We start from the raw sequence: 25,695 nt of genomic DNA on the forward strand, positions 1-25,695 counted from the left end.
CAGGTTACTACAACTGGGAACAAAAAATGGGGTGGGGTGCACTTTTCTATGAAAAACATTTGATACCGACTCAGGGAGGGGTGGACTAGAAGAAGGAGATCCCCAAGGGTCATGGCAACCCTTTAAATCCTGGAGATCACCTTGGGGACCTTGAGCACTTTGACAGGTGGGGAAAATGCTCAAGATCACCCACTTAGCAAGGTGATCCCTGGGTTCCAAGTGTTGCCCCAACCCTTCGGGGGGGGGCCTTCCAGTGCACCCCTCCCCAGCTTGGCAGCAATTACAAAACCAGATTTTTCCCACCTCTGTCAGATTTTAATTCTAGCCCTTGTCAGTTTTGCTTGTATTCATTCATAAAACCATTCTGCCCCATTTCCACATCAAACTGCAAAGAATTTTTTTAATGCACACACATTTGCATTTAAGTCCTTTCTTAAATGCATAGTTTTGTATGCATAGTTATCTTAAAATATGAATTTTTGTACACATTTTATCCTAAACTATGCAATGAATATGGACTTGAGCACGCTCCGGGAGACAGCGCAGGACAGGAAGGCCTGGCGTGCTATGGTCCATGGGGTCACGCAGAGTCGGACACGACTGAACGACTGAACAACAACAACAAATGCATTTTTATAAGTTTTTTCAGCTGAGAACTGTGTTGCTAAATTCCGAGAAGTGGGTGTTCCAGAGGATGACAGCATTCTGATCCACCTATTAGCCCAAGAAGTACGATTCAAGTTGATTCACTTAAAAATGCAGACCGAACAAAATCCTCCAGCATCGTAGCTCTGACTGCTAATTTCAGTTCCGTTATTGTTTTGTGCTTGTGTTTTGGGAGGTTTATCACTTGTTACATTTGTTCATAATTTTACTGTTCTCTTTTGTGTCCGTTGTAATTCACCAGTCTATTATAATTGGGTTCTTGTTGGTAGGAAGGCAGAATTTAAATAGAATCAATCAAATAAAGAACTGACGTATGTGAGCAGTAAGAATCACTTGCCTGCTGCCAATTTTGTACATATGTGGTCGACCTGCCCATTAATTCAGTCACATTCGCTTATAAAAGAGTAAAAGAGATTGATAGAAGAACTAAATTATAGTTTGCCTTTGAATCCAAATGTTGTTTTGTTTTGTTTATTGGATGGTATGAGACAAGACGCATGAGACAAGCCTCTAATTGCTAACTGCAGCCAAAACAACCATTGTTGGGAAATTGGCATAATCCTATCAATACAGGAATGGACTGGGAAAGTTTGGGATCAGTCCCAGAGGGCTGGCAGTGTTCATTTGGATGTAACACTGACCATAGTTTAGTGCTATGGGAACAACATTCAACAAGCCTTGGCCTTGCATGTGCGCTCCTCCTCTGGCATGGCCACATGAAGGAGATTGGAGACACTTGCTTCAGTTTTTAAATGAGTGGATGGTTCTCATTATACCTGAAGTGGTAACTCTGGGAAATGTAAACTATGGATTGCTGAGATTAGCCAGGTCCATATACCACCATTTGATCCTGGCTTGTTCCAATAAACTAGCTATAGTTTAAACTAGCCACAGTTTGTCCATGTCAGATGTAACAACAAACTATGGTTAATTTAAGAACAAAAGCTAATGTTTCCAATCTCCTCATCCTGGCTGATTCAGAGAGGAGAGGGGGTTTGTTGAAGCTCATTCCCTTAGCCCTAAACTATGATTTAGCACAGCAAAGGGCAGACTTCCATCCTGGAGGATCTACTTTGTTTTTTACAAGAACCTCAAGGTCTACCAACCAGAACCAAATGCAAAAGGATGGCTGAGGAACTTAAGTGGGATGGTGCTATTGCACTCATGACCTGCTTGTGGGCTTCCCGGAGGCCTGTGGTTGACCACTGTGGAAACAGGACATTGGATAGAATCATAGAATAGTAGGGCTGGAAGGGGCCTACAAGGCCATGGAGTCCAACCCCCTGCTCAATGCAGGAATCCAGGTCAGAGCATCCCTGACAGATGGCTGTCCAGCCTCGTCTTGAACGACTCCAGTGTGGGGACAGCCCACCACCTCCCTAAGTAATTGGTTCCATTGTCGTATTGCTTTAACATTCAGGGAGTTTTTCCTGATGTTCAGCCGGAATCTGGCTTCCTGTCACTTGAGCCCATTATTCTGTGTCCTGCACTCTGGGATGATCGAGAAAAGATCCTGGCCTTCCTCTCTGTGACATCCTTTCAAGTACTTGAAGAGCGCTATCATATCTCCCCTCAGTCTTCTCTTCTCAAGGCTAAACATGCCCAGTTCTGTCAGTCTCTCCTCATAGGGCTTTGTTTCCAGTCCCCTGATCATCCTCGTTGCCCTCCTCTGAACTCTCTCCAGCTTGTCTGCATCCTTCTTAAAGTGCAGTGCCCAGAACTGGACACAGTACTCCAGATGAGGCCTAACCAGTGCTGAGTGGAGGGGAACTAGTACTTCCCGGGATTTGGAAGCTATGAATGAGATAGGCCTTTGGTCGGATCCAGCTCTCCTTACGTTCTTTTCAGTTTAATTGGCAGATTACTCAACAATAGCGGGGGTGGGCAGTTTTGGCGGGGGGGGGGGGAGACCATGCCTCTCCTGGAAACCTGCAGGGGCCACACACCTTTCCCACCGCCGGAAGTAGCCAAGCCACTGCCGGAAGTGGCCCCCTCATTCTGTTGGGAAACAAGGTGCAAGAGGGGTGCGCAACTGGATTCCTGGCAGAACCATGCAGCAGACAGCCTGCCCCCAGCTGCTTGGTGGGCTGTGGGGAGCCCCATTCTGCTGGGGGGAAGGCACATGCTCCCCACATGGCTTGTTTCTCAGCAGAACTGCTGGGATTTTGGTGGTGCAGAGGCAACGGCAGCAGTGGAAACCAAGGGTGGCACGTGGATGGCTGTGATGGGCCGCACGTCGCCCACCCTGGAGCTAGAGCTTTCGCCGATTAATTACTGCCACCGAGGCTGGGTGTGACGGGCGCGCTTCCTCGCGCACCTCCTTTGAGGCTATGATATTCTGGGGTGGTACTAAAAGAGAGAATGACAAAGAAGACGGAATGAAAAATGAATTCTTTTCAGTTGAGCCAAGTTCCACATCTGGCTGCCAGTCTTCCAGCTGAGCGGCAGCCGGCCGCACGTACGGAACTCAAGTGATGAACGATATGCACATGTGTTAACCAGCACCCTTCTCTTTCAAGAGACACACTTTGCACAGGCTTGCAAGAGAGCAAAGAGAGATGTCCAGAATTAATTAACCATGACACCTTGCCGTTCTGGCAACATCACTTTCATTTGATCTTCAGCAACATACGCTCCTGTTTGCACAGCATCCAACCAAGAAACACTAAACCCAGTATTATCTGTCCCCAACCTTCCCAAGCCTGGTGCCCTCCAGAGGTGTTGCACTACAACTCCCATCACCCCCAGCTAGTTCTGACTGATTCTCTCCCAGAGTCCTCCCCCTTTTCTCTCCTGCTGACAACCTTATCTGTTTCCTGAACCCCAAATGCTGCCACAGCCCACCCCTTTCCCCCATTGCCTGCTGCTGGATAATGCTGAGAGAGACTGGAGTAACCCCTGAACTAACTGTTTTATGGAGTTTAGCTCCCTCTACAGCTCTGAATGTTAGACTTCTTTAAGGGAAGAAAGAGGAAAGTTTCCACAAATTATGCAGTTGAGTTTCCCACATTTGGGGAAATCGCAGGGGTCAGCACACAAAGGGAAGGGCCAGGCATCGGAAACAGTCTCCGGCAGGTACCATGCAATCAGGGCTGGCGTCAAGGGCAGGCATGGTCGGGCACCTGCTGATGGCCCATACCCCAGCAGAGCCCCCTGGACGTGCTCCTCCTCTTCACCATTGCAACCTGCTTGTTCACCTGCCTCTCGCTCTGGCCCAGACAACAGCGCTGGTGAGAAGGAGGAGCAGGAGATGCCATGGTCTCCCTGCTCCCTGGCTCTCTGCCTGTCAAGCCAGCAAGGGGGAGCAAGGATGAGAGAGAGGAGGAGGGGCAAGAGCAGCTGGGGACAGTGGTGGTGAGAAGGCCGACGCACCGAGGATGGAGGCCCATGGAGGGTGCCTTGCCCAAGGGCCCCCAAAATCTGGAGCTGATGCTGACCACAGTCAGAGTATGGCTGGCCGAGATCCTATGAGTCACAGCAATGGAAAAATTAGCTAACCTAAGAAGGGAGAGAGCAACTGAAGGGAGTTTTCAACAAAGTTGATTACCTTTTTTTCTCATACTGTATTAGGTCTCTGACAGTTTTTGTAGCATATTGTTTGTTTTTTGTCTGATTAGCTCTATTGTTATAGTTACAGCTCTATTGTTAAGTAATTTGCTATATTGTGTAATGGGAGCAAATCGAATACACTGAGCTCTGTAGACAGAATGTGCTATTTTTCTGTGTGGAAAGGTATTGTTTTTGCAGAGACCTTTGCAGTGACCAAGCAAATCACTAGATGGAATGGTTTTCTGTCTCGTTTGATTTTGGTACTGCTATATAGAAAAACAAAACAGAATTGTTGTTTTGAAAAACTGCAGCAGATCTGAGTTGCAGGTTGCCACCTTCTTCTCCTTGCCACGCTTCTGTGCCTTTAACAGGACCTCGACTCATAGTACTCTTAGCACTTTTATCTCTAGGCATGTGACAAGCCTGTGTGCCAGGCTGCTGTTAAAGGCATGGGAGTAGGGATAGTTAAAAAAAAAAGTGTGGCAACTCTAAGCAGGATTAGTGGGGCAGAAGAGAGGTGTCTGTTTGCCTATGCACACATAATGTTGCACACAGCTGGTTAGTTGATAGATAGATAGACAGACAGACAGACAGACAGACAGACAGACAGACAGGATTGCGGGAGGTAGAATTCAGCTCAAGGGTCCTACAGTACGATCCTACAGTGTGATATTTCCACCTCCACTCCTGTTCCCACATGGTTGTCTCCACTTTTCCGCAGTTGGTCATCAGCTTCAAAACCAGCCCAACAAATAACTTCTTCATCACCTTAATTAGAGATCCACCATTTTGGTCAGAGGTAAAACCCAGCATATTAGGCCTGCTTGCATTTACTTTAAGTTCCATTCACATTACCCGGCCCCTCTCCCCAATACATAAAGAGTTTGATGCAAATGGGGAACACGGTGGTACAATGGTGCCCTCAAGGGACTGGGCTGTCCTCCTAGGAGTGGTAGTGAGCGAACAAAGCATTATCTTCCTCAGTGACTCAGCAGGGTGCAAACAAACCTCCAAGAGACCTACACAGTGCAAACCAGCTAACAACACAGGCCTGAAGCTCTGAAGAAAACCAGGGCTAGCTGGAGACACCTATTTGACCTCACATTGCTGTGTGTGATGTGCCTCAGCCTTCCTAGTAAGTGTGTTTTGGGTTACAGCAGCAGGAAACTTATGCACACTCATTAGGAGGTAAGTGCCATGGACTCTGTGGGGTTTCCTTCCCTGGAAAACATGCTTAAGACTGGGCAATCGAATTGGCAACCCTATGCACTTTACCTGAGAGGAAGCCCCAGGGGCCTCAGTGTAACTTCACTCCGCGCAAGTATGCACGCGGCTGGCCTTCTGGTCCTCTGCTTTTTCAGTTGCTAGAAAGAGTTCCATGTACAACAAGGTCCCTCTGGCTATCATGTAGGGTGGCCATGTGTCTAGCTTTGCAGAGCACAGCCCTCTGTTTGAAGGGCTGCCCAGTCGAAATCCAACTTAAAGAACCCCAAGAAGGGAGAGCAGCCGGGGCCTTGGAGTTGCACCTGGCACCGGGATGGCAGACTGAGCAGCGGGCACACCGCTCACCTGGTCACCGTCTTCCCCACTACGATGAGAGAGTCCTTATTTCTAAATTGGTGTCTATACACATGAATTAGCACATGCAAATCAGCGTCCAATTCCGTCCTCTTTTTTGGCAACACAGAAGCGGCCACCCTACTGGAGGCCACAAACATTCAAGGACACCCGTCTGCTTAGACGTACGCACGTCTAAAACGAGCAAGGCAGACTTGGCTTCAAAATGCCCATCTAGGTGACGAGGGCAACGACAGAGTCCCGCCAGTCCCAGGAAAAACCCCTCCGGGGTGGCCCCACCTGCCTCCCGTCTCCACGGCTCACCTTCGCTGGACAGGTTGCCGGAGAGGAGGCGAACGAAGCAGCTGAGGAGGTTGTAGAGCTGCTTCTTGCACGTGTGCTGGCAGTCACGGAGCTTGCGATGCACCTCCGGGTAGCACACAGATTTCCCGGATGGCTTTGCCTCTCCATTCGTGGGCATCCCGTTGCACTCCAGCAGCCCTCGGGGCCCCGCTGGCCAGCTCGCCCTCCCTGCGGCTTGGGCTCCCCTCACTGGCAACGCTGCTCGGGCTGCCTTGGGAGGGAGCCTCGCCTCTGCCTGGCACTGCACTGACCTTCTTTCCCTCTCCACCAGCAGAATCTTTCCCCCCCGCTCCTCCTCCTCCTCCTCCTCCACTTGACTGCCTCTCTGGATCGCTTTTCCTCTCTGCCCAGTTTGCTCCCGAACTTGGGTTTTCTCTAGCTGGCTGCTCTCCATTTCTCTGCCCGCACCCTCTGTGATTCACTCACGTTGCACCCTTGATCCGCTCCAGACACCCTTCCCCTTCAGCAGAGGCTACCTAGGCTCCGGCCTGGCCCTCCCCACAGCCCAGGCTATCAGCGTCTGTTCCCCGTGGCCAGGGGCTCTTTCGGTGCCCTAGCTGTGCAGCCTTCACTCCCATCAGTGGCGGGGTCGGCCACGCCTGCCTGAAGCCTCTGCCGGCTGAGCCCCTGAATCCCAGCTTTCCTGCTCTATCTAGGATCTGCTTACCACGAAACTCAAACTCAACCCCTGTGGTCTCCAGAGAGGGGTGGGGGAGAGAGAGAAAAGATTCTCTGTGCATTTTAACCCTCAGAGTCCTGCAAGCTCATGCAACTGCTTCCCTGCACTTGCTCCCGCCTGCGGCCCCTCCCCTGTGTCCCTTTAGCGACTGCTACATGGCCTGCACCGAGGCCGGGCACTGCTCTCCCCGCCACTCACGACCCCCTTCAGCAGAGCATCGCCAGGCTCAGTGGCCATCTGCTGTTTTGCCTGCCTTAGCCATGTGCCATCTGGCCACGAGAACACAGGCGCACACAGTGCCATGCTGGCCATCTGGGTGCTTCATGTGAACATGCAGAGCTGCTTCCAGCCAAGTCCGAGAAGCACCCCTCTCGCCCAGCATGGGGCTGACCCAGCGGTGGCTCCCAGTCTCCAGCTGGGAGCTTACCTAGCCCTACCTGGACGTGGGGCAGCAGGGCTGGGCTTTGGGGCCCAGGTTCAGGGTCTGGCAGCCCAGGTGGGCCCTGAATGACCACCCAGAGAGCAGCAGGGCATCAGAAGCAAGCTCCCTTTTATACCTGAGACCATGATGGCGCTAGGATTTAAGTAAGTTTAAAATGCAAAACTGCACATGCTCAGAGTGTTGTTGTTCTTATTTTTAAGCAGAGTTGGCAACCAGCTGTGTCCTTCTCCTTCAGGCAATTGCTAATTTTCATCTGTTTTTCCCAAATGTCTGGTAGATGTGGCACAGAGTTTCCCTGAACAGAACTTGAATTACAGCTCCAGACTTACACCTGAAAAGGTTAACTTTCACTGTGTGTAAGAGTTAGAATTCCCTGTCCTCAGAGGAGCTCCCAACATACACACACACACACACACACACACACACTGTGCCAGTTACTTAGCTGCACATGCCTGGAAGCAGAGGGTGGCAAGCCCAGCGCAGGAACTCATGGGAGATGCAACAGACAGCCTCCTGCTGCTGCGTCTCTGCACTGGGAGTGATTGAATGATCTTTTCACTCACATGCAGTGCAGATATGTGCAGAATAACCTTCCCACAACAGAGGCAACTGATAGGAAGGAGGCAAGCCCAGAGCAAGGGATTGTGCAGAGAGACGGCAGGTGACCTCATCTCTGAACAGGTGCTTTGGGCTCACCAGGAGAAAATTAGTTCAAATTATTTCTCACAGCACTCTCCTGTGGCCTTCTGGCCCACAGGCTTACTGCATTTTGTAGACGGCTACCAGGGTAGCTTCACAGAGTTGGGTTTTTTGAAAATGTGTGTCAATCCACACATACCTTGTCAGTTCAGTTGGGCATGCTAAGTTCATCTTGTGACTGCTTTCACGCTGTGCCAAGATCACATCCTGCCATGACCTGGCTCAGTCCGTTTTTCTGCATGCGTCATACTGCACTGTAGATCCGGCATGAAGGACCCGGACGGCACCCAGATGCACCCAAAATGTCAACTTGTTTGATAACGAATTGTACGGACTGGTCTTGGGGTTGGGGGCCTGAGCCCAGGGCAGCGTCAGGGGTTGGCATTGCTGGGCACTTGTTAAGACCCCTGCACCCAGCAGGGGGCCCCTGGAAATCCCTCGAGCCCCCTGGCTCCGCTGCTGCTGCACCTGCTCCTCGCCATCCCTGCCCGAGTGAGCAAACTGGGGAAGCAGGTGCGAGACGGAGAAGAGGCGCCTCCCCACAGGGACCTAGGAAATCCACACTTAGCCATGCCATTCCCAGGATGACCTTGGGCCAGGTACACCCTCTGAGCAAGACCTACCTCACAGGGTTGTTGTGAGGATAAAACAGGGGAGGGGAGAGAAGACTTGCAAGCCACCTTGAGCTGACTGGAAGAAAGGCGGAATGCAAATGTAATAAATAAACAGCTCAGGATTGTCTAAAGCAGCCTTCCCCAGCCTGGAGCCCCTGAGTTGTGTCAGACTACAAATCCCATCACCACAGCACTGTGGATGATCAGAGTTGTAGTCCAACACACCTGGGGGGTTCCAGGTTGGGGAAGTCTCCGCTGACCAGCAGCACTCTCAGGAGCTCTCTTCTCCCGTGAGGAGGACGGCTCAGTCCTTCCGCCTGCCCACCCCTGCCCAGGTTGATAGCTCGGCCTGTGCAGCTCATGCGAGGAAGTGCTGCGTCCACAGACTGCGCTCCCACAGGGAGGCGGCATATCAGTGACAGAGCTCCGCACCGGCCCCTTCCTGCTTCACCCTGTGAAATTGGACACCAGCGCTGAAGAAAAGCCCAGGCCGGGGTTCTTCCACCCTGAAAAGCCAGCCAGCCACATCAGCCAGGAGAGACAAGGGCAGCTGGCAGGGCAGCAGGAGGCCTCATTTGGCACTGGGTGTAGCTTTTCCCAGGTGTGCAGGTAAGCGGTGGGAAAAGCTTCACCACCTACATTTCTGGGCAGCAGATGAGGTGACCGTTAAAGGGCAGGCAAAAAAGGCAAGCAGAAAGCGCAAGCAAAAAAGAGGTGGGTCGACGCTGTGATGAAGTACCCGATAAAGAGCAGGCAGGCAAGCATCACCCACAGTAAGAGATTTCCCCTCCTACTGAACATTAAAGGGATGTTACCACTTCTTCCTCAGGCAGGGTATACAGATACTGTGCAATTCCAGACACGCAAGGCCATGAAATACTGTTGGAAGGCCGCTGGCACAACTTGCTGAGAAGCACACAGATGTCAGATTGTGCGCTTTCCTTTTAAAGAAAGTTTCCAGCCCTCATAGTTGCAAACATGTCCGAAAACGTGACAGCAAAATACTAAAAGGATTGAAAACAGCTGAGGAGGTCTAAAAGGAGCACTAACTCATTATGCTTTATGAACTTGAATGATTTCTAAGTACACAAAGCAAGGTTTTGGGGAGGTCTGGCTCCAGTTTTTGTTTTTCCACAATAGAGGATTAGTCATTTCACAAAAAGAACTCTGCGCATAAGCTCAACATGTCGACCACCTGTAGTTTGCAAGCAGAGGCAGTGTTGGTCCAAAATGATATGCAAATTATGCTAATTGCATCCATTTGAGTATGCAAATCTGCTTTAGCCCTCTGGCTGATGGTGTATTTCCAAGGAAGCTGCTTGAGCTACAGACACACACAGTCTGTCTTTGTACGGGGTGCTAGTTTTAAAAAGACATACGCAAAGTCCACCCAATAAATCACGCTCATTTCTATGCACGGCTAAGTCATAAGTAGTAATCTGTGGACCCATTTTCTCCATTTTCAGTTCTCTAACTCAGTAGGTTAAGGACTCTTTCAAGCTTGTACAAGAGGAAGTCTCACAAAGCTAGGCCAGCAGTTTGCAGGCACAGCCCAGTGGCAACACAGGCGCTCACACTGCCTGAGACAGGAGAAAAGCTGCCACCAAGACTTCCAGCTGCTGCCACCACCACGATTACTGCAGCCGTGGCCTCCCAGCCATGGCAGCAACAGCTGCTGCCGCCACACCCAAGACCCCCGCCTGCCCTGAGTAGCGTGAAGGCAGTCTCAGAGAGCTGCATCAGCCGGAAAACGCAGCTGGGGCACCTCTCTCTCTCTCTCGAGAGTCACTCTTCTGAAATGCCTGGCCTGAGGGGGTCCTTCCCCACAGCCAGACACCAACGAGAGAGGTGTCCAAGGGAATTGCCTGTCTCTGAGGAAGGGCCCCCTCAGAGCCAGGCATTGGACTCTGACAGCCAATTTGCACAATCGCCACAGCCCATGGGGGCTTATTTAAGCCATTTCCAATATTCAAGCTGCGGCAGGCCATCGCTGTGACTTATTTTGTCATCCAAATCCAGCAATGGTCAGTTGTTGGCATGATTAACAAACCACCCACAACCCATGGGTCACGGTGGGCTGCAGTGATTGTGCAAACCGGGTCCAAGTGGCTTTCCAGAGAGCACACCTGCCGACTGGCTGGCTCCAAGAGAGTTCTTGGAGCAAGCCAGAGGGTGGGCGGCTGCTCCAGAGAGCCCCACCAGCTGCTCTCCTGCTGGGCATTTGCCACAACGGGTGAGCAGGGCCAGCGGGACTCTAAAGGGCAACCGCTAGTGCCGCCACTTCGATCCAGCAATGTGGCAGCAGGGAACCCTCCTGGTGGGGTAGGGGGAAGGCAAAATTCACCACTCCTCCTGGTCCACCACCTGAGCCAGGGGTTCATTCTGCCTCATAGGAGGGCTGGCCCTGCCATAACCACATCCCACTTTGTTACTGGGGCTGGGAAAAGTCAATAGCCACGCTGGCCCAAGCAGCCTAAGAGCCGTTTGGCCTTCTTTACTCAAGAGACAAGTTGCTTAGACTAAGATGCCAGGCCAGAATCCCTGGCTTTATAGGACCAGGTGAAACCCTACTGCAGGGGTCCTCAACCTTTTTGGACATGTGGACACCTTTGGGAATTTGTAAAACTGCTTATTTAAGCCACAGCATCACAAAATGCCCAATCAGGCATTTTTAATAAGGGATTGTCTACTTTAGCTAAATGCTGGCAGTGCAATACAGCTAATGCTTCTTTTAAACATATGTTTTGGCAGTGTCCAGTACTTGCTTCTCTTAGGGGAGAGGTTATTACACAGATAAATTTTATACTGGAACAGTCTTTAACATTCACTGATGTGCATGCTCTTTCAAATTATTTCCCTGCTTCATGGAGATTAACAAATGATCAGTGCAAATGGATTCTCTGCACCCCCTTGACAGCTAAAAGACTGCTATTGCAACATGGAAGGATAAACACCCACCTCCTATAATGCAATGCATTGAGAACCTTACAACGCTTTCAGTATCTGAATGGGTGGCATATATACACCACCTTCAAATGGATAGTTACTAGGATGTTTGGTCTGCTTTTGCTGAAGCCTAATTGCTAGAAAACTCTATGCTTTTCATACAAATCCATGTACGTATATTTAAAAAGGGGAGAGGAATGCACTGGGGACCCCTGCCCTATGGCACTCTTCCTCAACCTGGTGCCCTCCAGATGTGTTGGACTACAATTCCCAGAATCCCCCAACCCCCAATGGGGGCATGCACAGACCACAAGATTCGGTTCAGACCCTGATTCAGCACTTTGGCAAACAGCCTGATTCAACATGGATTGATTCGGGGGATGCCCGATTTGACTCAGTTCCGAACCTGAAGCAAGATTTGGAACAAAACTTCTTGCCTCCTATTGACTACCATGGAAAATTCGTAAACAGCAATAACTTTTAAAATTTTACAATATGTATTTGCAGGCACATTAGACATTTTTGAAGGGATAAAGCCTGCTAAAGCCTGCCAAATTTCATACAAATAGGTGCAAGGCCTTTGGTGCTAGACACCCCTCAATTTTGGATTATTTTTGTTTAGTGTCTATAATGTCTTTGTTTTTTGACAGAATTAGATGACATTTGTTGGCACAGTTGCCCCTCCTGTGGGGATAACGCCTGTCAAATTTCAAGAGGATAGGTGCAGGGGCATTTGTGCAAGGGGAATCTTTACAGTTTGGGGATGATAAAAAAAAATCCCCTAATCCCCCTTATTGTTTGGTGGGCAACTGCTATGAAAACAGCAGACGTGGTAGACTTTCCCCTTGGTAAGAAACCTGCCAAATTACCAAAGGATAGGTGCAAGGGCTTTTCTGCTTGGTGCCATCAAATTTGATTTGGGGGTGGGAAGAGACCAAAAACTGGATTCAAAATAACATCTATAGAAATAAGGCCAAACTGGGGGGGAGAGAAATGGGGGGGAGTGCCCTGCCTGTGATACTAGTTCTAAGAGAGACTAAAAGCAATAGGAAGAAGAAATGAAACTTAACTTCTAGAGGAAGATCCGGGTGAATGGATGGAATGGAAAAGGAAAAGTAAGATTTGGGGTGGGGGGTGGAGGGGACTGGAAGTTGGGATAAGGAGTAAGGATTGGGTGGCGGGGGAATCAGGAAAGAGTAGATACAGAAACCAGCCACAAACAACTCCTCTCATGCAAAGCTCTTCCAGACATTCCTGCTCTCAGCAAAACCACCAGAGAGCAGGCTTGAGCAAAGGATCTTATATACGTATATAATTCAAAGTCGGGAGTTAGCTGGTCATCCCTTTTTGACTGCCTTCCCGTTGACTGATTCTCATGAAACATATTTCATTGGAAAGCTGTTGACATGTGGATTCCACAAATTAACAACAGTTTTACTATAATTCAAAGTCGAGAGTTTATTTATGTCCATATAGCTTTTTTTCTTTTTAAGAATTAGGCTATCTTCTATAACAATGTACTATAAAGTTTTATTTTTTATATCAAAAAAGTCAAGTATAATTAAACAAACATAATTAATTGCAAATTGGAGCAAAATGAAATATGAACACCAAAAAAGTTTCTGTACACCTTTTTAAACACAGGTGCAGGCCAAAGTACAATGATATGCCAGTAACATATGGCCCATTGGGGAGGTTGTGGGGCAGGCAAAGCACTCAGCATGGTGCTGCCCGTCCCAGATGGAAGGCCAAGCAGCACCCAGAGGAATCCCTACTGTTATCTCCAGTCAGAGATTACACCGGGGATTCCTCTCCCTGCCTCCTCCCCAAGACCCCAGTAGCCTCTGTGGGTGGAGCTACAGGGAATGGGAGGGCCCACAGGGAGGGGCCTTGCCCAGGGCCTGCAGGCTGGATGGGTCGGCCTGGCAGGCCAAACTGGCTCGTGAACTGGAGGTTCCTCATCCCTGAGCTACAGGATCACACCCGAGCAGCCTTCTTCAACCTGGTGCCCTCCAGATGGGTGTAACTACACCTCCCAGCATCCGCAGTCAGAAGCACATCTGGAGGGCACCAGATCAGGGAAGCCTGTACTAGAGAGGTCATACAAGATCTCATTTCCGTGACCGATCCCAAGCTGGAAGATCTAGTGCTAAGCTGCACTCATCACTTGCATTCCAACTAGGAAGTGTGTGTGTGTGGCGGGGGGGGCTGTTTAGGGGTCCTGCTTCTTTGGTAAACAGATGGCTTTACCTGTAAACAAGAAGAGACAGAACATCATAGTTTGTGATGAGGCTGTCCACCTTTTTTGCTCTTTCTTTCTTTTTCTTTTTTTAATAAGTGCCCTTATTCCTGTGCCATTAACAGTGGCCAGACACAGGACTTTAGCAAGGGAAGGTGTCCCTTGCAGGGAGGTGAGGTGTTGGGAAAGGCTTCAGCTGCTAAATGTCTCTGGATTAAAGGCACAGGAGCAGAGCTAGTAAAACTGCGGCAGCCCCAAAGTATGATGGGCTGGCCTTGAAAACTCCAGAAGTCGCTGAACTGAAATGACAAGCATAATACTTTGCTAAGAAATGAACTGTTCTTCCGGACAATAAATTAATGTCAAACATTTTCCACGAGAGGGAGCCAGCGATCCAACAATAATTTAGAGTCCTTCCTCCTCTTAAGGTAGAAAAATGATGTCTGAGTGTCCACCAAAGTAGCTGAAGTCATGAGCTCCCCCCCCCCCCGACCTTTGGCTGAAGGATAACAGTGAAACCAACATCCATTTCTAGTACAGAAATGCCCATAGAAGCCATTCAGTCCCTGAATAAGACTGTGGAATGCTAAGTCCCATCTGGACCAGAGCCCCAAGGATCATGGCCAGCCCAGCTCGCCATGCTGCTTAAGCAGAATCTCCACTTTCCCAGCCTTTAGTAGCCTGGGACACAGAATATGAGAAGGGGGAACTCTTCCAGACATAGGGGCAGATCAGTGAAGAAAACTTTGCTTACTGCGTTGTACATTGCATGTCCTGCTATTAGAAACACAAGAGCAAAGACAGCCCCCTGCAGAAATCACAACCCTTTATTTAATGCTACCAAATGTTCACATGGTTTCAATACAATGAAGCCATCAAACGAAGGTTATGCAGCTTTCAGACTTGGACACAACTGGGCTCTCCCCGACTGAGTAAAGCCATAGCTGCTGGCACCCTAGCCATGTCCTGGTCCTGGTGTACCCTTATAGCCACTGAGGGAGGGAACTGCCTACTCCATTCTCCTGAGGGGTGGGGGGTGGGGACCAAACAGGAGTGAGGAGGAGGCAGCCATATAAGTCTGTCCCTTGGACTACTCTCCACTCCTGGCTTCAAACTGTATGGACAGCAAAGCTATTCAGTGGTAGGGAATTCTGCCACCTAGTGACTGAAAACACTACTACAAGCTTCAGATGCACAGATACAATTAAACTAATTTAAATTAATTAATGCATTTTAAAAAAACCAAATAACCTTGAGGTGCACACCCTGCACTGCCATTAATATGCAAGTCAAATGTCAGGTGTCTAGTTTTCACAGTTTTAGCGCTATGGTGCAGGCAGACAGAGACACACACACTCACACCACACACCATACATCTTTTATTCTTACAGAAGCTTTCAGGCCACCCAGGGAACCGCCCATCCAGAACTCAACCCAGAGAGCTCTCAGCTGCCTGCTGACAGCCTCTTGCTCCTCACCTGATCCCTGGGGAGCTGCGCTGGAGAGGATCCACTTCACCAAGCAACACTTCATCAGGGCCTTGCGCGTGAGCCGTGGCTTCTGCCATTTCACCGTCTCCTTCCTTCCAGGGGGAGTCAGGCCGGGGTCACCCAGAAGGCTGCCGTCTGTCTCCTTGCTCTCGTCCTAAAACAGAACAGATATGATACACCTTGGATCAGGAGTGTCGAACCTCTCGGAGCCAGAGGGCCGAATTTCAGTTTTAAAGAAGCTCTTGGCAGCCACATTCCAGTGGGGCAAAAGGGGGGCAGGACCAAAATGCCAGCATGCAGGGGAGGCTGGTGGCTCCAATGTCGGTGGGGCAGTGCATCCGCTCTGGGTTTCACTCAGAACCAGTCAGAGCTCTAACGGAGCTCTCCAAGGTGCAAAGCAGTTCTGACTGGTTTCTGACTGGTAGTGGAGCCACCAGCCTCCACCACCAGCATGTTTAGGCCGAACTCTCTCACTGCCAGTCCCGATGTCAGGATCTGCTCCACCTGAGAAGCTCTGCACTCCCCCGGGTGGCCAGATATAGAAGGCAGCCTGGTCCACGGTGCAGTACGAGCAGGATGATGCGCTGGGCCTGCAGGTGCTCACAGCACAGGTCCTCTAATGCAGATGGGTTGGGAGCCTCAGGAAGCCCTACAAAGAGCCTCCTCTTCCCTCCAGGCTTCGCCACGGCAATACGAGTCTTCGTGGCGGTAGCATCGTGTTCCTGCCTCTGGTTCCTGACCTTGCGATACCTTTGCTGATACACGACTCTTGCCTGTTCCTGATGACGCCTCTGCCTCTGGCTCTGCAGCACCTTGCTGGGAATTGACCTTCGCCTGCTCTGGACTCCGCTCTCGCCTCTGGCCCTGCCACGCCTCTCCAGTGTCTGAGCCTTGCCCGAGGAACCTTGGTTCTCCGCCCACCTCTGTCACCCCTGGTCCCAGTGTTCTAGTCGAGGGCACCTGCTGCTCATATCCCAGACCTGACACCTGAAGCCTTAGGAGAGGCAGTTCGACCTTGGGGGGGGGGGGACGTTCAAAGCCAGGAAGCCACCAAATGACTGGCACCTGGAGAAAACGGGAGGGCTGTCTGGTCCCCAGAGGTCCAGACTGGGGCCCCAGTTTGGCCAGATTTGGCCTCCAGGCCTGAGGCCTGAAACCCCTGCCTGAGATCCATGGTTTTCAACCTGCTTTGTTTGAAAAAACAAAACCCTGAAACATACTGCAATGCCCCATGGAGCTCCAACCACTCTCCCTGCCCGCCCCCCCACTAATACCAAAACAAGTTAAAACTAGTAATAAAATGAGTTCTTAGTGACATTTGCCTTGTGTGACACACCAGTCACAAAGAGGCTGGTTCTTAACATTCAACAGTGAACATCACAAGATGCTTTATGAGACCAGACCATGTTTTACATGTGCACAGTTCCACGCTTGGAGTGTGGGGGACTGGCCGTGCCGGAGAGAAAAGTGAAATCGAAATAAAATTTTGTGAAGCCCCTGGGAGTTGGGAATGCCCACAGAACTTTGGTTACAAAGCAATGCCTTGGATCAGGGGTAGGCAGCGTACGGCCCTCCAGATGTTTGGGCCTACAACTTCTTAACCAGCATAGCCAATGGGGAGGGATACTGGGAGTTAGTGGAGGATGGTGGCTCCGATTTCAGTGGGGCTGGGAAACCATTCTGGGTCTCAGTCAGAACCAGCCAGAGTACTAAAGGAGCTATCCAAGGTGTTGAACCTATTTTTGGGTCATCACCTTGGATAGCTCCTTTAGAGTTCTGGCTGGTTATGACTGAAACCCAGAATGGACGCACAGCCCCACCGGGAGCTGTAGGCCAACCCCTGCCTTAGACTGACATTTAGGATACTCTACAAGGATTGTAGGATAGTCTACAATGACACTCTACAGCTGTTGGGAGCTGTAGGCCAAAACACCTGGAGGGCCACAGGTTGCCCACCCCTGCCTTAGACTCTACATTTAAGAGACTCTTCTCTGTTGAGAGGGCAGCGTGGCTCTTATATGGTTCATCTTAACTTGCAAAGGAGTAGAAAGTCTCACAAATGTCCCTATGGTGATTTAACAGTGCAGCTCTTGCAAAGCTTATCTAGCTTATCTGAATTGCCAATAACATTGTTTAGGAAGTGCAATTAAAAAGTAAACCAAAATGAAAGCAAGAGAAGTGACAGAGAGTGAATCAGCCCCGATACCATAGCAGTAGCTCTATGCCTCAAAAGCTAGAGTTAGCAGATTTAGTACTGACATATGACATAGAAAGTAAAACGCTCTAGAGCTTTTCAGTGCTTGACTGAGATCCAGAGCAAGTCCCACTCCCACGGGAGCAGTTAGGGTGGCCCCCTGCCTGGCTTGTCAGCACAGTGGCACCTTTTGGGCCAACACAGCTGGCTGAATGCGCCCAGCAGAACACAGCCAATAACACAAGCAGAACCATCAGTCACTGCCCTGTGGTAATTCCATGCACATTTGTCACCTCAAGATAGCTGTGGGGCAAATGGGTTCCTGAATGGAAAGTTGCCAGAAGGAAGGCTGAAGAACTGGAAAACAACAGGTGTGTGTATGTGCAAAGCTGGCTGTGGAATATGAATGACAAGACACAGTTAATTAGCTGTAAATTAGCTGAGTTTGGTAAAACATTGGATAGAAGAGAAGTAAGATGGGCCCAATTAATGTACAACCAGGGCACACAGCCAAAGGGCACATAGTTTCCTACATCATATAAAGGGTTGGGAGAAAATAGAGTATATAAGAAACCCCGAATCCTTGAGGGGGAAATGATGCAGACAGCGCACAGCATGGCCTCCTGCTTTTGCGTAGCCGACCAGGGCTGGCCTCCTGGTTGATGCTCCAACTTGGGAACTAATGAATGAACGAGAAGCGGGTGGATGGGCCGAGTTTAACTGCATTCTGTCTAAATAAAAGTGTTTGGAGAATTGTGTTTGGTTCTTGAGTCTCAGCCTGCACCTCACCCTACGATCCCCAGGGATATAATCCATGGCACATTTCTGTGCTTTTACAGCTTGTGCACCTGCTTTAAGAGCAAAAGTGGCTCAGCTGGAAATTCTTTTTCTGGCTTTGCAACGTTCAGTTCTGTCTGAAGATCAAGAATGTAACATTCTGGAAAGCAAGTGAATGTCTGGCCAAGTGGCAAAGCGATGCTTATTGCTAGGACCCTTAGTTACCTTTTCAACCTTCTTGTTTGTTCCAGCCTGGCCAATTCCTTCCCTTCTCCCAGAACCCCCCACACCTCTCTCTGTGCCATCATTTCCTACTGTCCCTTCCAGGAGTAACAACGGTAGACCCATCACTTTTACACTGTCTTTATGACTTAGAAGCATCCAGGCCTCATGCTAGCAAGAAGAAAAGAGGGAGGAAGTGATCATGTCCACCGGAGGCTGGTGGCTCTGATGTCAGTGAAGCAGAGAATCTACTCCTGGTTTCAGTCAGAGCCAGTCAGAACTCTAAAGGAGCTCTCCAAGGTTCTGACTAGCTCTGATTGCAACCTGGAGAGGATTCACCATCCCACTGGCATCGGAGTCATCAGCCTCCACTGAGCATGTCCCTTCCCAGACAAGCCGTCTGGGTCTCCCCTGGTGCCGCTTTGCTCCACCACAATAGCTGACTTGCTCTGCTATTCCCAACAACACAGAAGCTGGGCTTGGTTTCTATGATGTGGTGTTGCCAAAGTGTGGCAAGTGCTCATCACACCCACTTGCAAGCCTGCTCTACGTCTCTTGTGCACCCCCACATAAATATAGGCCACGGAGCTGCTACTGTGTCCTGGATTCTTGAGTGCCTGGCTGCAAACACGCAGCAGATGATTCAACCCTCCGAAGAGGTTTCAGGCTCAGCTAAAGCAACTTTAATAGCTGGAGTGCAGCTTAGCTTTCGGGGGGTGGGAGGAGGGAGAGAACTATACACCATTTTCTGAAAAGCGCTTTTAAACAAGTATATGCCTTTTTATTTTGGGATGAAGAATTTATCTACTTTAAATTTAGATCCCATCCCCCTACCCCCACCAGCTCATTTATCTCTCTGCATCCTGGTGAAACAGGCAGCAGCAATATAATTTCCACAGATTATTGCTATAGCCCTTTTCAGACTACAACATGCTTTATCATTTCCCATTTACTGATCTTCCTGAATTAGGCATTAGGCTTTAGGTTGCAAGGGTACTTGCGCTTTGCGTGAACTTTGGTAGGTGAAAGGGGGCCAGGCCTTCCAATACTTTATTTTACTTTTAAATGCCTGCTTTGGCCCATCGTGCACAAAAGCCCTTGGGGCTTGCCTTTCTGTTTCTAAGCCAACAAGATACATTGCATGAAGGTTTTAGCAGAATTGGTGGAGGGGAAACAGTGGATCACCCTAGATTACGTCTTAAAAGAGGCATAAGGGAGGACAAAATGGTTTTCAGAATGGTATAGAAAGCCGAGTGTGGTATTAACATTTTAATTTATTATTATTATTATTATCTACAACAGGCAGCCAGACAACTTCAAAACATGGACCAGCTCCACCAATCTATCAACCCCAGTTGTGGCCAAATGCAGATGGCCATTAGACAAATGGTAACGTGCTACTCTGTGCACATAACCACTCGGAAAAACGCCCATCAATATTCTCCTGCCAAAAAGTGAGGAGAGACTTTACCGCTCTCCTGCTGCTTCCCTCGATTCCTGATCAGGTGTGGAAATGTGACAAGATTCTCCTCACTACTTGCTAGTACGGTACAGATGACCAAACTTCCACAGTGGGAAATACACACCACAGTAAGATATGAACTGGTAAATGGCCATCTGCATTCACCCTCTCTTTTTTCCTGATCCCAGGAGACAAAACACTGGAACTAGGCAGGGAGGTAACTTAGAAAAGGGTTAGAAAACCAAAGTCAGACCGGTCATGGTAAACAGTGGTGCAGCTAAGTAATTTTAGACCCAGGACTTCATGATCTTAGCAGGGTGGGGACGGGGGCTTTAGATGGCGACATAGATGACTTCAGTTGTGAGGCACACAACTCACATTTCTCTTCTCTAGCTCCCCCCACCCAGCAGCCTTTCCATGCTCTACAACTGCTTCTACATTCCTGATATGTTAGAAAAACAACAACACTGTTTGCCAACCCCAATGTTTAAAAAAAATACTCTGAGCAGGTGCAGCTTTGCATTTTAAACCCACTTAAACCACAGCACCATTGTAAAGACAGGAATTAAATGGAGTTTGTTTTGCCACCCCGCTGCCCTCATCCCCTGCCACTCTCTGGGTGGTCATTTGGGGAGGGGCTGGGCTGCAGGACTCTGGACGGCACTACTGATGCCATCATAAATGGGTTAGTCTTTAAGGTGCCACAAGAGTTGTGTTGTTAACAGAAATGGAGAAGCAGATAAGTCAGAGTCAGGACATGGGAAAGTGTGTTGTCTTTCTCAGCAATGCAACCCTCAGAAGAAACTCATGTCTGTATGTACCAGCTGAAGTTTCTGTCTTCATGCCTGTCTGTGTGTCTGTTATTCATAAAGAGAGAACCCTGCACCTGACTCAGGTAGCTTGAAAGAACCTATACATTAAGAAGAGGTACAAAACCCTGCTCTTCTTTTACAACATGGCTCCATCTACCTCTTTGCTGGATCCTTCTCCCTCTCATGCATCAATAATTCAGAATGTGTCGCCTTTTCTTTTCAGCATCCACAGCTTGTTCATTATTTATCAGGGTTGGGCTTGTTGCTGCTGGCTGACGCACCTGTTTCAAAATGCAGCTGTGCAGGAACACACACACACACGCACACCCAGGCAGGCCCGTTCTGCAAGCAGCCACAGACTGAGATGAACACAATCCCACAGATGGCACCCGGGTGTGCCGTCACAAGCAGGTAACCTGTGCTAGCATCCCAAGGCAGAAATGCTTCCAAGCTTCTGTTGGCTTGATCAAAGTACTTTGCAAGCAAGTGGCTGAACACATGCCCTCCTGCGCCATAGCATAGCTCACGTTCATTTCATTGAGGCTTCTGCAGGAGAACTGCAGGAGATCATGCCTAAGACTGCAACTACAGTGACCACTTATGAAATCACCAAAAAGGAGGACAGCAATCTGCAGAAAATGTGCACTTATTAATTTAGATGTAGAGATGCACGTTGAGAGAGAATTATTCTCATTTACATAGAAGCACAGCACATACCACCCTGGTGTGGAAGGCTGTGACCAGCGTGCCTGCCTGTTCAGTGTGTTGTCCGGAGGCTAATTGGTGATGGGCAAGAGTTATGGTTCTTTATCTTTAAACCAGAAATGGACAGGGTAGCCTTTCAAACACAGGACGCCTTCCAGCAGAGGAGTGTCCTCTGGCAGCCCTTCAAATAAAGGACTGTCCTCTGTAAAAGAGGACACCTGACCATCCTTAGTCTGCAGCAATTCTGTCAGCACTGCATGGGTTGACAGCATCGGGCACCACCAGGGACAGGAAATGCTGCAGGGGTCCTGAAGCAGAGTGGTGGGCAGCAAAGGCGGAGCAGCAGTGCCTGGTTGGAGTTGGGGTGCCTGGTTTTAAAGGAGAACTTGGATATAGTGGGCATTACAGAAACCTGGTGGAACGGAGAGAACCGGTGGGATACAGTCATCTCTGGATATAAACTCTTCAGGAAGGACAGGGAAAGGCGTACTGGGGGAGGTGTTGCCCTGTACGTCAAAGAGGGCACAGTGTCGAGCAGACTAGAACACCTAAAAGGGATAGACTCTTCCACAGAAGCCCTGTGGGTGACAGTACCAGGCTCCAAAACTAATTTAGTGCTAGGAACATGCTATCGTCCCCCAGACCAGAATGCTCAGGGTGACTTTGAGATGGAAAACGAAATCAGGGAGGCCTCCAAAGAAGGAAGTGTTGTAATAATGGGCGACTTCAATTACCCCCACGTTGATTGGATGAATGCATGTCCCAGTCACCACAAAGAGGTTAAATTTCTCGATGCCCTAAATGACTGTGCCCTAGAACAGTTGTCATGGAACCGATCAGGGGGGAGACGACCCTGGATTTAATCCTAAATGGCTTCACCCAGGACCTAGTACAAGGTGTAGATGTTGTTGAACCAATTGGAAATGGTGATCACAGTGCTATCAGATTTAATATATATTGAAGTGGAAAATTGCTCAGGAAGTCCAATTCATTTGACTTCAAAAGAGGAAACTTCTCTAAAAGGAGGGAACTGGTGAAAAGGAAGTTGTAAGGGAGAGTATAAATGATTAAATCCCTTCAAAATGCTTGGTTGTCACTCAAAACTCCAATAACAGAAGCTCAGCTAAAATGTATACCACAGGTTAGGGAAGGTAGTGCCAAGTCCAAGAGGTCACTGGCATGGTTAACAAGCAGTGTCAAGGGAGCTATAAGAGAAAAGAGAGCTTCCTTCAGAAAATGGAAGTCTTGCCCAAGCCAGGAAAAGGGAAGGGAGCACAAGCTTGTGCAAAGGCGATGCAAGCGGACAATAAGAGATGCAAAAAAGCAGTTTGAAGAGCATACTGCTAACAACATCAAGGCCAACAATAAAGAATTCTTTAAATATATCAGAAGCAGGAAACCAGCTATGGGGGCAGTTGGACTGTTGGATGACAATGGAGCTCGAGGAGGACTGGAGGAGGACAAGGAGATTGCAGAAAAGCTGAATGAATTCTTCTCATCCGTCTTCACTGCAGAAAATATAGGACAGATACCTGTGCCTGAACTGATGTTTTCAGGAAAAGAGTCTGAGGAACGGAGGCAAATAGTGGTGACAAAAGATGACATTCTTAACCTTCTTGATAAATTGAAAGCAAATAAATCACAAGTCCCACACTACTAGATATCCTTAGGAAAGCCCTTCCCCAAAAGCTGCATCAGATTACACACCCAGCATGCTCTGAAATCTTCTTTGCCAGGCTCCAGCAGAAGGAAGCCTGAGGCACTGTTTTGCCTTGCACAATGGACCTATCCTGCAATAGGGTCTGGATCCTTCACCGTAGATTGTCCAGTCCCCATCCCAAATGCTGCATTTGCTCTTGTTTGTCTGTCAACGGAGGGGGGAGTTTCTCTGGAGAAAAGGCTTCAGAAGAGGTCTAACCAGGGGCAGGCTGGGGCTAGAAAGAAGAGATTTTCTGCATGTCCAGACAGAAACATAAAGCGGTGCCCTGAGGGAGACAGGGACCAATTATTCTCAACACAGTCTGAGAGCAGGACAAAGAGCAACACATTGTGTGCTGTGGTGACAGGAAATGTAGGTTAAAAATTAAATTAAAAGAAAAACTTGGCAAGATTTGGTTCTTCTCTTTCAAGGGATTTCAAAGAGCTTTTGAGCATTAACTGGTGAGTTGCCAGTGAGCTCTGTAGCCCAGGCAGGGAGCTGCAGTTAGTCATATTATGAAAGAGCAAACAACTCGTGGGGAGGGGGGAATCAACAGAGCGGAAGGGGCAATGTCTACTGTGCAGGATTATGAGATGGGCTCTACGCCAGTGGAGGCTGGTGGCTCCGATGTCAGTGGGGCGGTGAATCTGCTTCGGGTTTCAGTCAGAACTCTAAAGGAGTTCAGAACTCTTCTTCAGAGTCCTGACTGAAACCCAGAGCAGATTCGCCACCCCACTGACATTGGAGCCACCAGCCTCCGCTGTTCTGCACCAAAGAAACCCAGAAAAACCTGCCATTTGAATACACGATGTTCAGTTAAGACCATGTGCATGCATTCGCCCAGCCTTTGCAAACCTCATGTTCTCCAGATGGGTTAGAACACAACTCCCATTATCCCCGGCCATTCTACAACCAAAGTGCTTTTTTTAAGGGAGGAAGTTAAGAACTGGGGAATGGAAGGAGGGAAGAGAGTGAATTTTGCAGAACGAAGGAGCTGCAGAGGCAAAACAGCCCTGGCACACAGAACCACTGTCTGGAATATCTTGTTCCCTCCACCCACTCCGGTTTCAGAGCCTTTCCCACTGATAGGTCTATTGGGGGCAGCCCATCCATACAGATGAACTAGACAGTCACCCAGGCCGCCAAGTTAAGAGGGGTGCCAAATCTGAGGAAAAAGATACAAATGAAAAAAATCTTGAGTTTTCTTAGATTTTCTATATTGGATGTGGTGGTAATGGCAATTAGAGCAGAATCATGTAATATATGATTTTGGATTGGTAATAATAAAAATTATAATTTTAATGCATTTTTATTTGAAATCGGATTGAAATATCATCTAGCTGTTGTGCACAAATCTATTCTGAAAATTTCATGTCTCGATTTTATCTGATCTCAGAAACATTGGTTGGACAGACGGACGGATGGAAAAATCGAATAACTGTGCCTGTGTTTAAATTAACAGACTTTAAAAACATTAAAGGGAAAATAGGGGCAAAATGTTTCCCAGTTTACCAAAAACCTCAGCCTAGATCTACCCTTGGGGTTGGGGGGTGCTGACTGCACAGTTCGCTTAGGGCACCAGTTGCTGGTAGCTAATCTAGGGCCACTCCCAGGGTCTATATATTTCAGGATCCCCACCACCACCACCACATCAACAGGCTAATAACCCTGGAGCTCCTTTTGTCAAAGAAAGTTGAGACAATCAGAGAGCCACACTTTTTGCCAGATATCCAAACTGACACCTTTGGCCAAAGGACGGAGGAATTCATGCAGTCCTGGTTACAGCTCCGGAAAATAGCTCAGGAACAAAAATCCTGCACTAGGCTTGGAAATGTGCCAGCCAGAGTTCGGAGAAGGCTCGGAGAGGGGACTGGTCAGCAGGGCCCCTGTGCCAGCCCTGCTGTCTGTCTATCTCCCTTGGCCTATGGTCACTTGTGTGGAACCTCTTTCAGCCCAAGGGCCAAATTCACTTTTGGAGGAGCTCTCAGGACTGCATTCCAGGGGTGGGTGGGGCCAAAAGCAAAAGGGGAATAGCCAAAATGCCACCAATACCAGCCTATTTCAGCCGAAAGCTCTTCCTGCCAGTCACAATGCCTGAAGGGAGGATTTCAGTCTTTTAGGATGGGGAAGACATCATGCAGACGTCAAGAAATGACCAAACAGAAGGCGCAGATGCCACCTGGACAGCTGGGGGATATCTTTGGCATTTGGCCCTCCCCCCTTTGCCTTTGCCCCCCATGTTTTGCCTGCAGCCCCACCCACCAGCAGAATGTGCCTCCCGCCCCTGGTGAGAGCCCCAAAACTGAATTTGGTCCCTGCGTTGTAAGAGGCTTGACAACCTTGCCATACATGCACAGTATTTTCCCCTGTGCTTCCAGACAAGTGCCCCGTTCCTTTGTCCTCACCCTTCGCAATCAACACACCCCACGAAACGAGGCTTCAGGCCAACACTATTTGTTAACAACTAGCTTCATTACAAATGCAGATGCTAGGAAACTCTCAGACTGCATAGAACCAGCTAAACCACACATCTACAAATATCAATAGAGGATACAAAGTGGAAGTTAGAGGAATTACCAA

The 25,695-nt window shown here is 49.0% G+C and overlaps 1 protein-coding gene across 2 annotated transcripts in view; it reads right to left on the bottom strand.

Moving 5' to 3' along the window:
* KCNIP3 (potassium voltage-gated channel interacting protein 3) overlaps positions 1–25,695 on the bottom strand; it is a 135,436-nt gene that overhangs the window by 99,236 nt on the left and 10,505 nt on the right. For both annotated transcript variants that reach the window (XM_084804178.1, XM_084804181.1), the window contains exon 2: positions 15,233–15,398. In XM_084804178.1, the coding sequence (XP_084660304.1) occupies positions 15,233–15,398 (166 nt within the window). The remainder of the gene's footprint in view (positions 1–15,232; positions 15,399–25,695) is intronic.

This window comes from Heloderma suspectum, chromosome 6, assembly GCF_057233095.1.
Source record: "Heloderma suspectum isolate Gila_16-S chromosome 6, 16-S_ref, whole genome shotgun sequence".
In the NCBI taxonomy this organism is placed as follows: Eukaryota; Metazoa; Chordata; class Lepidosauria; order Squamata; family Helodermatidae; genus Heloderma; species Heloderma suspectum.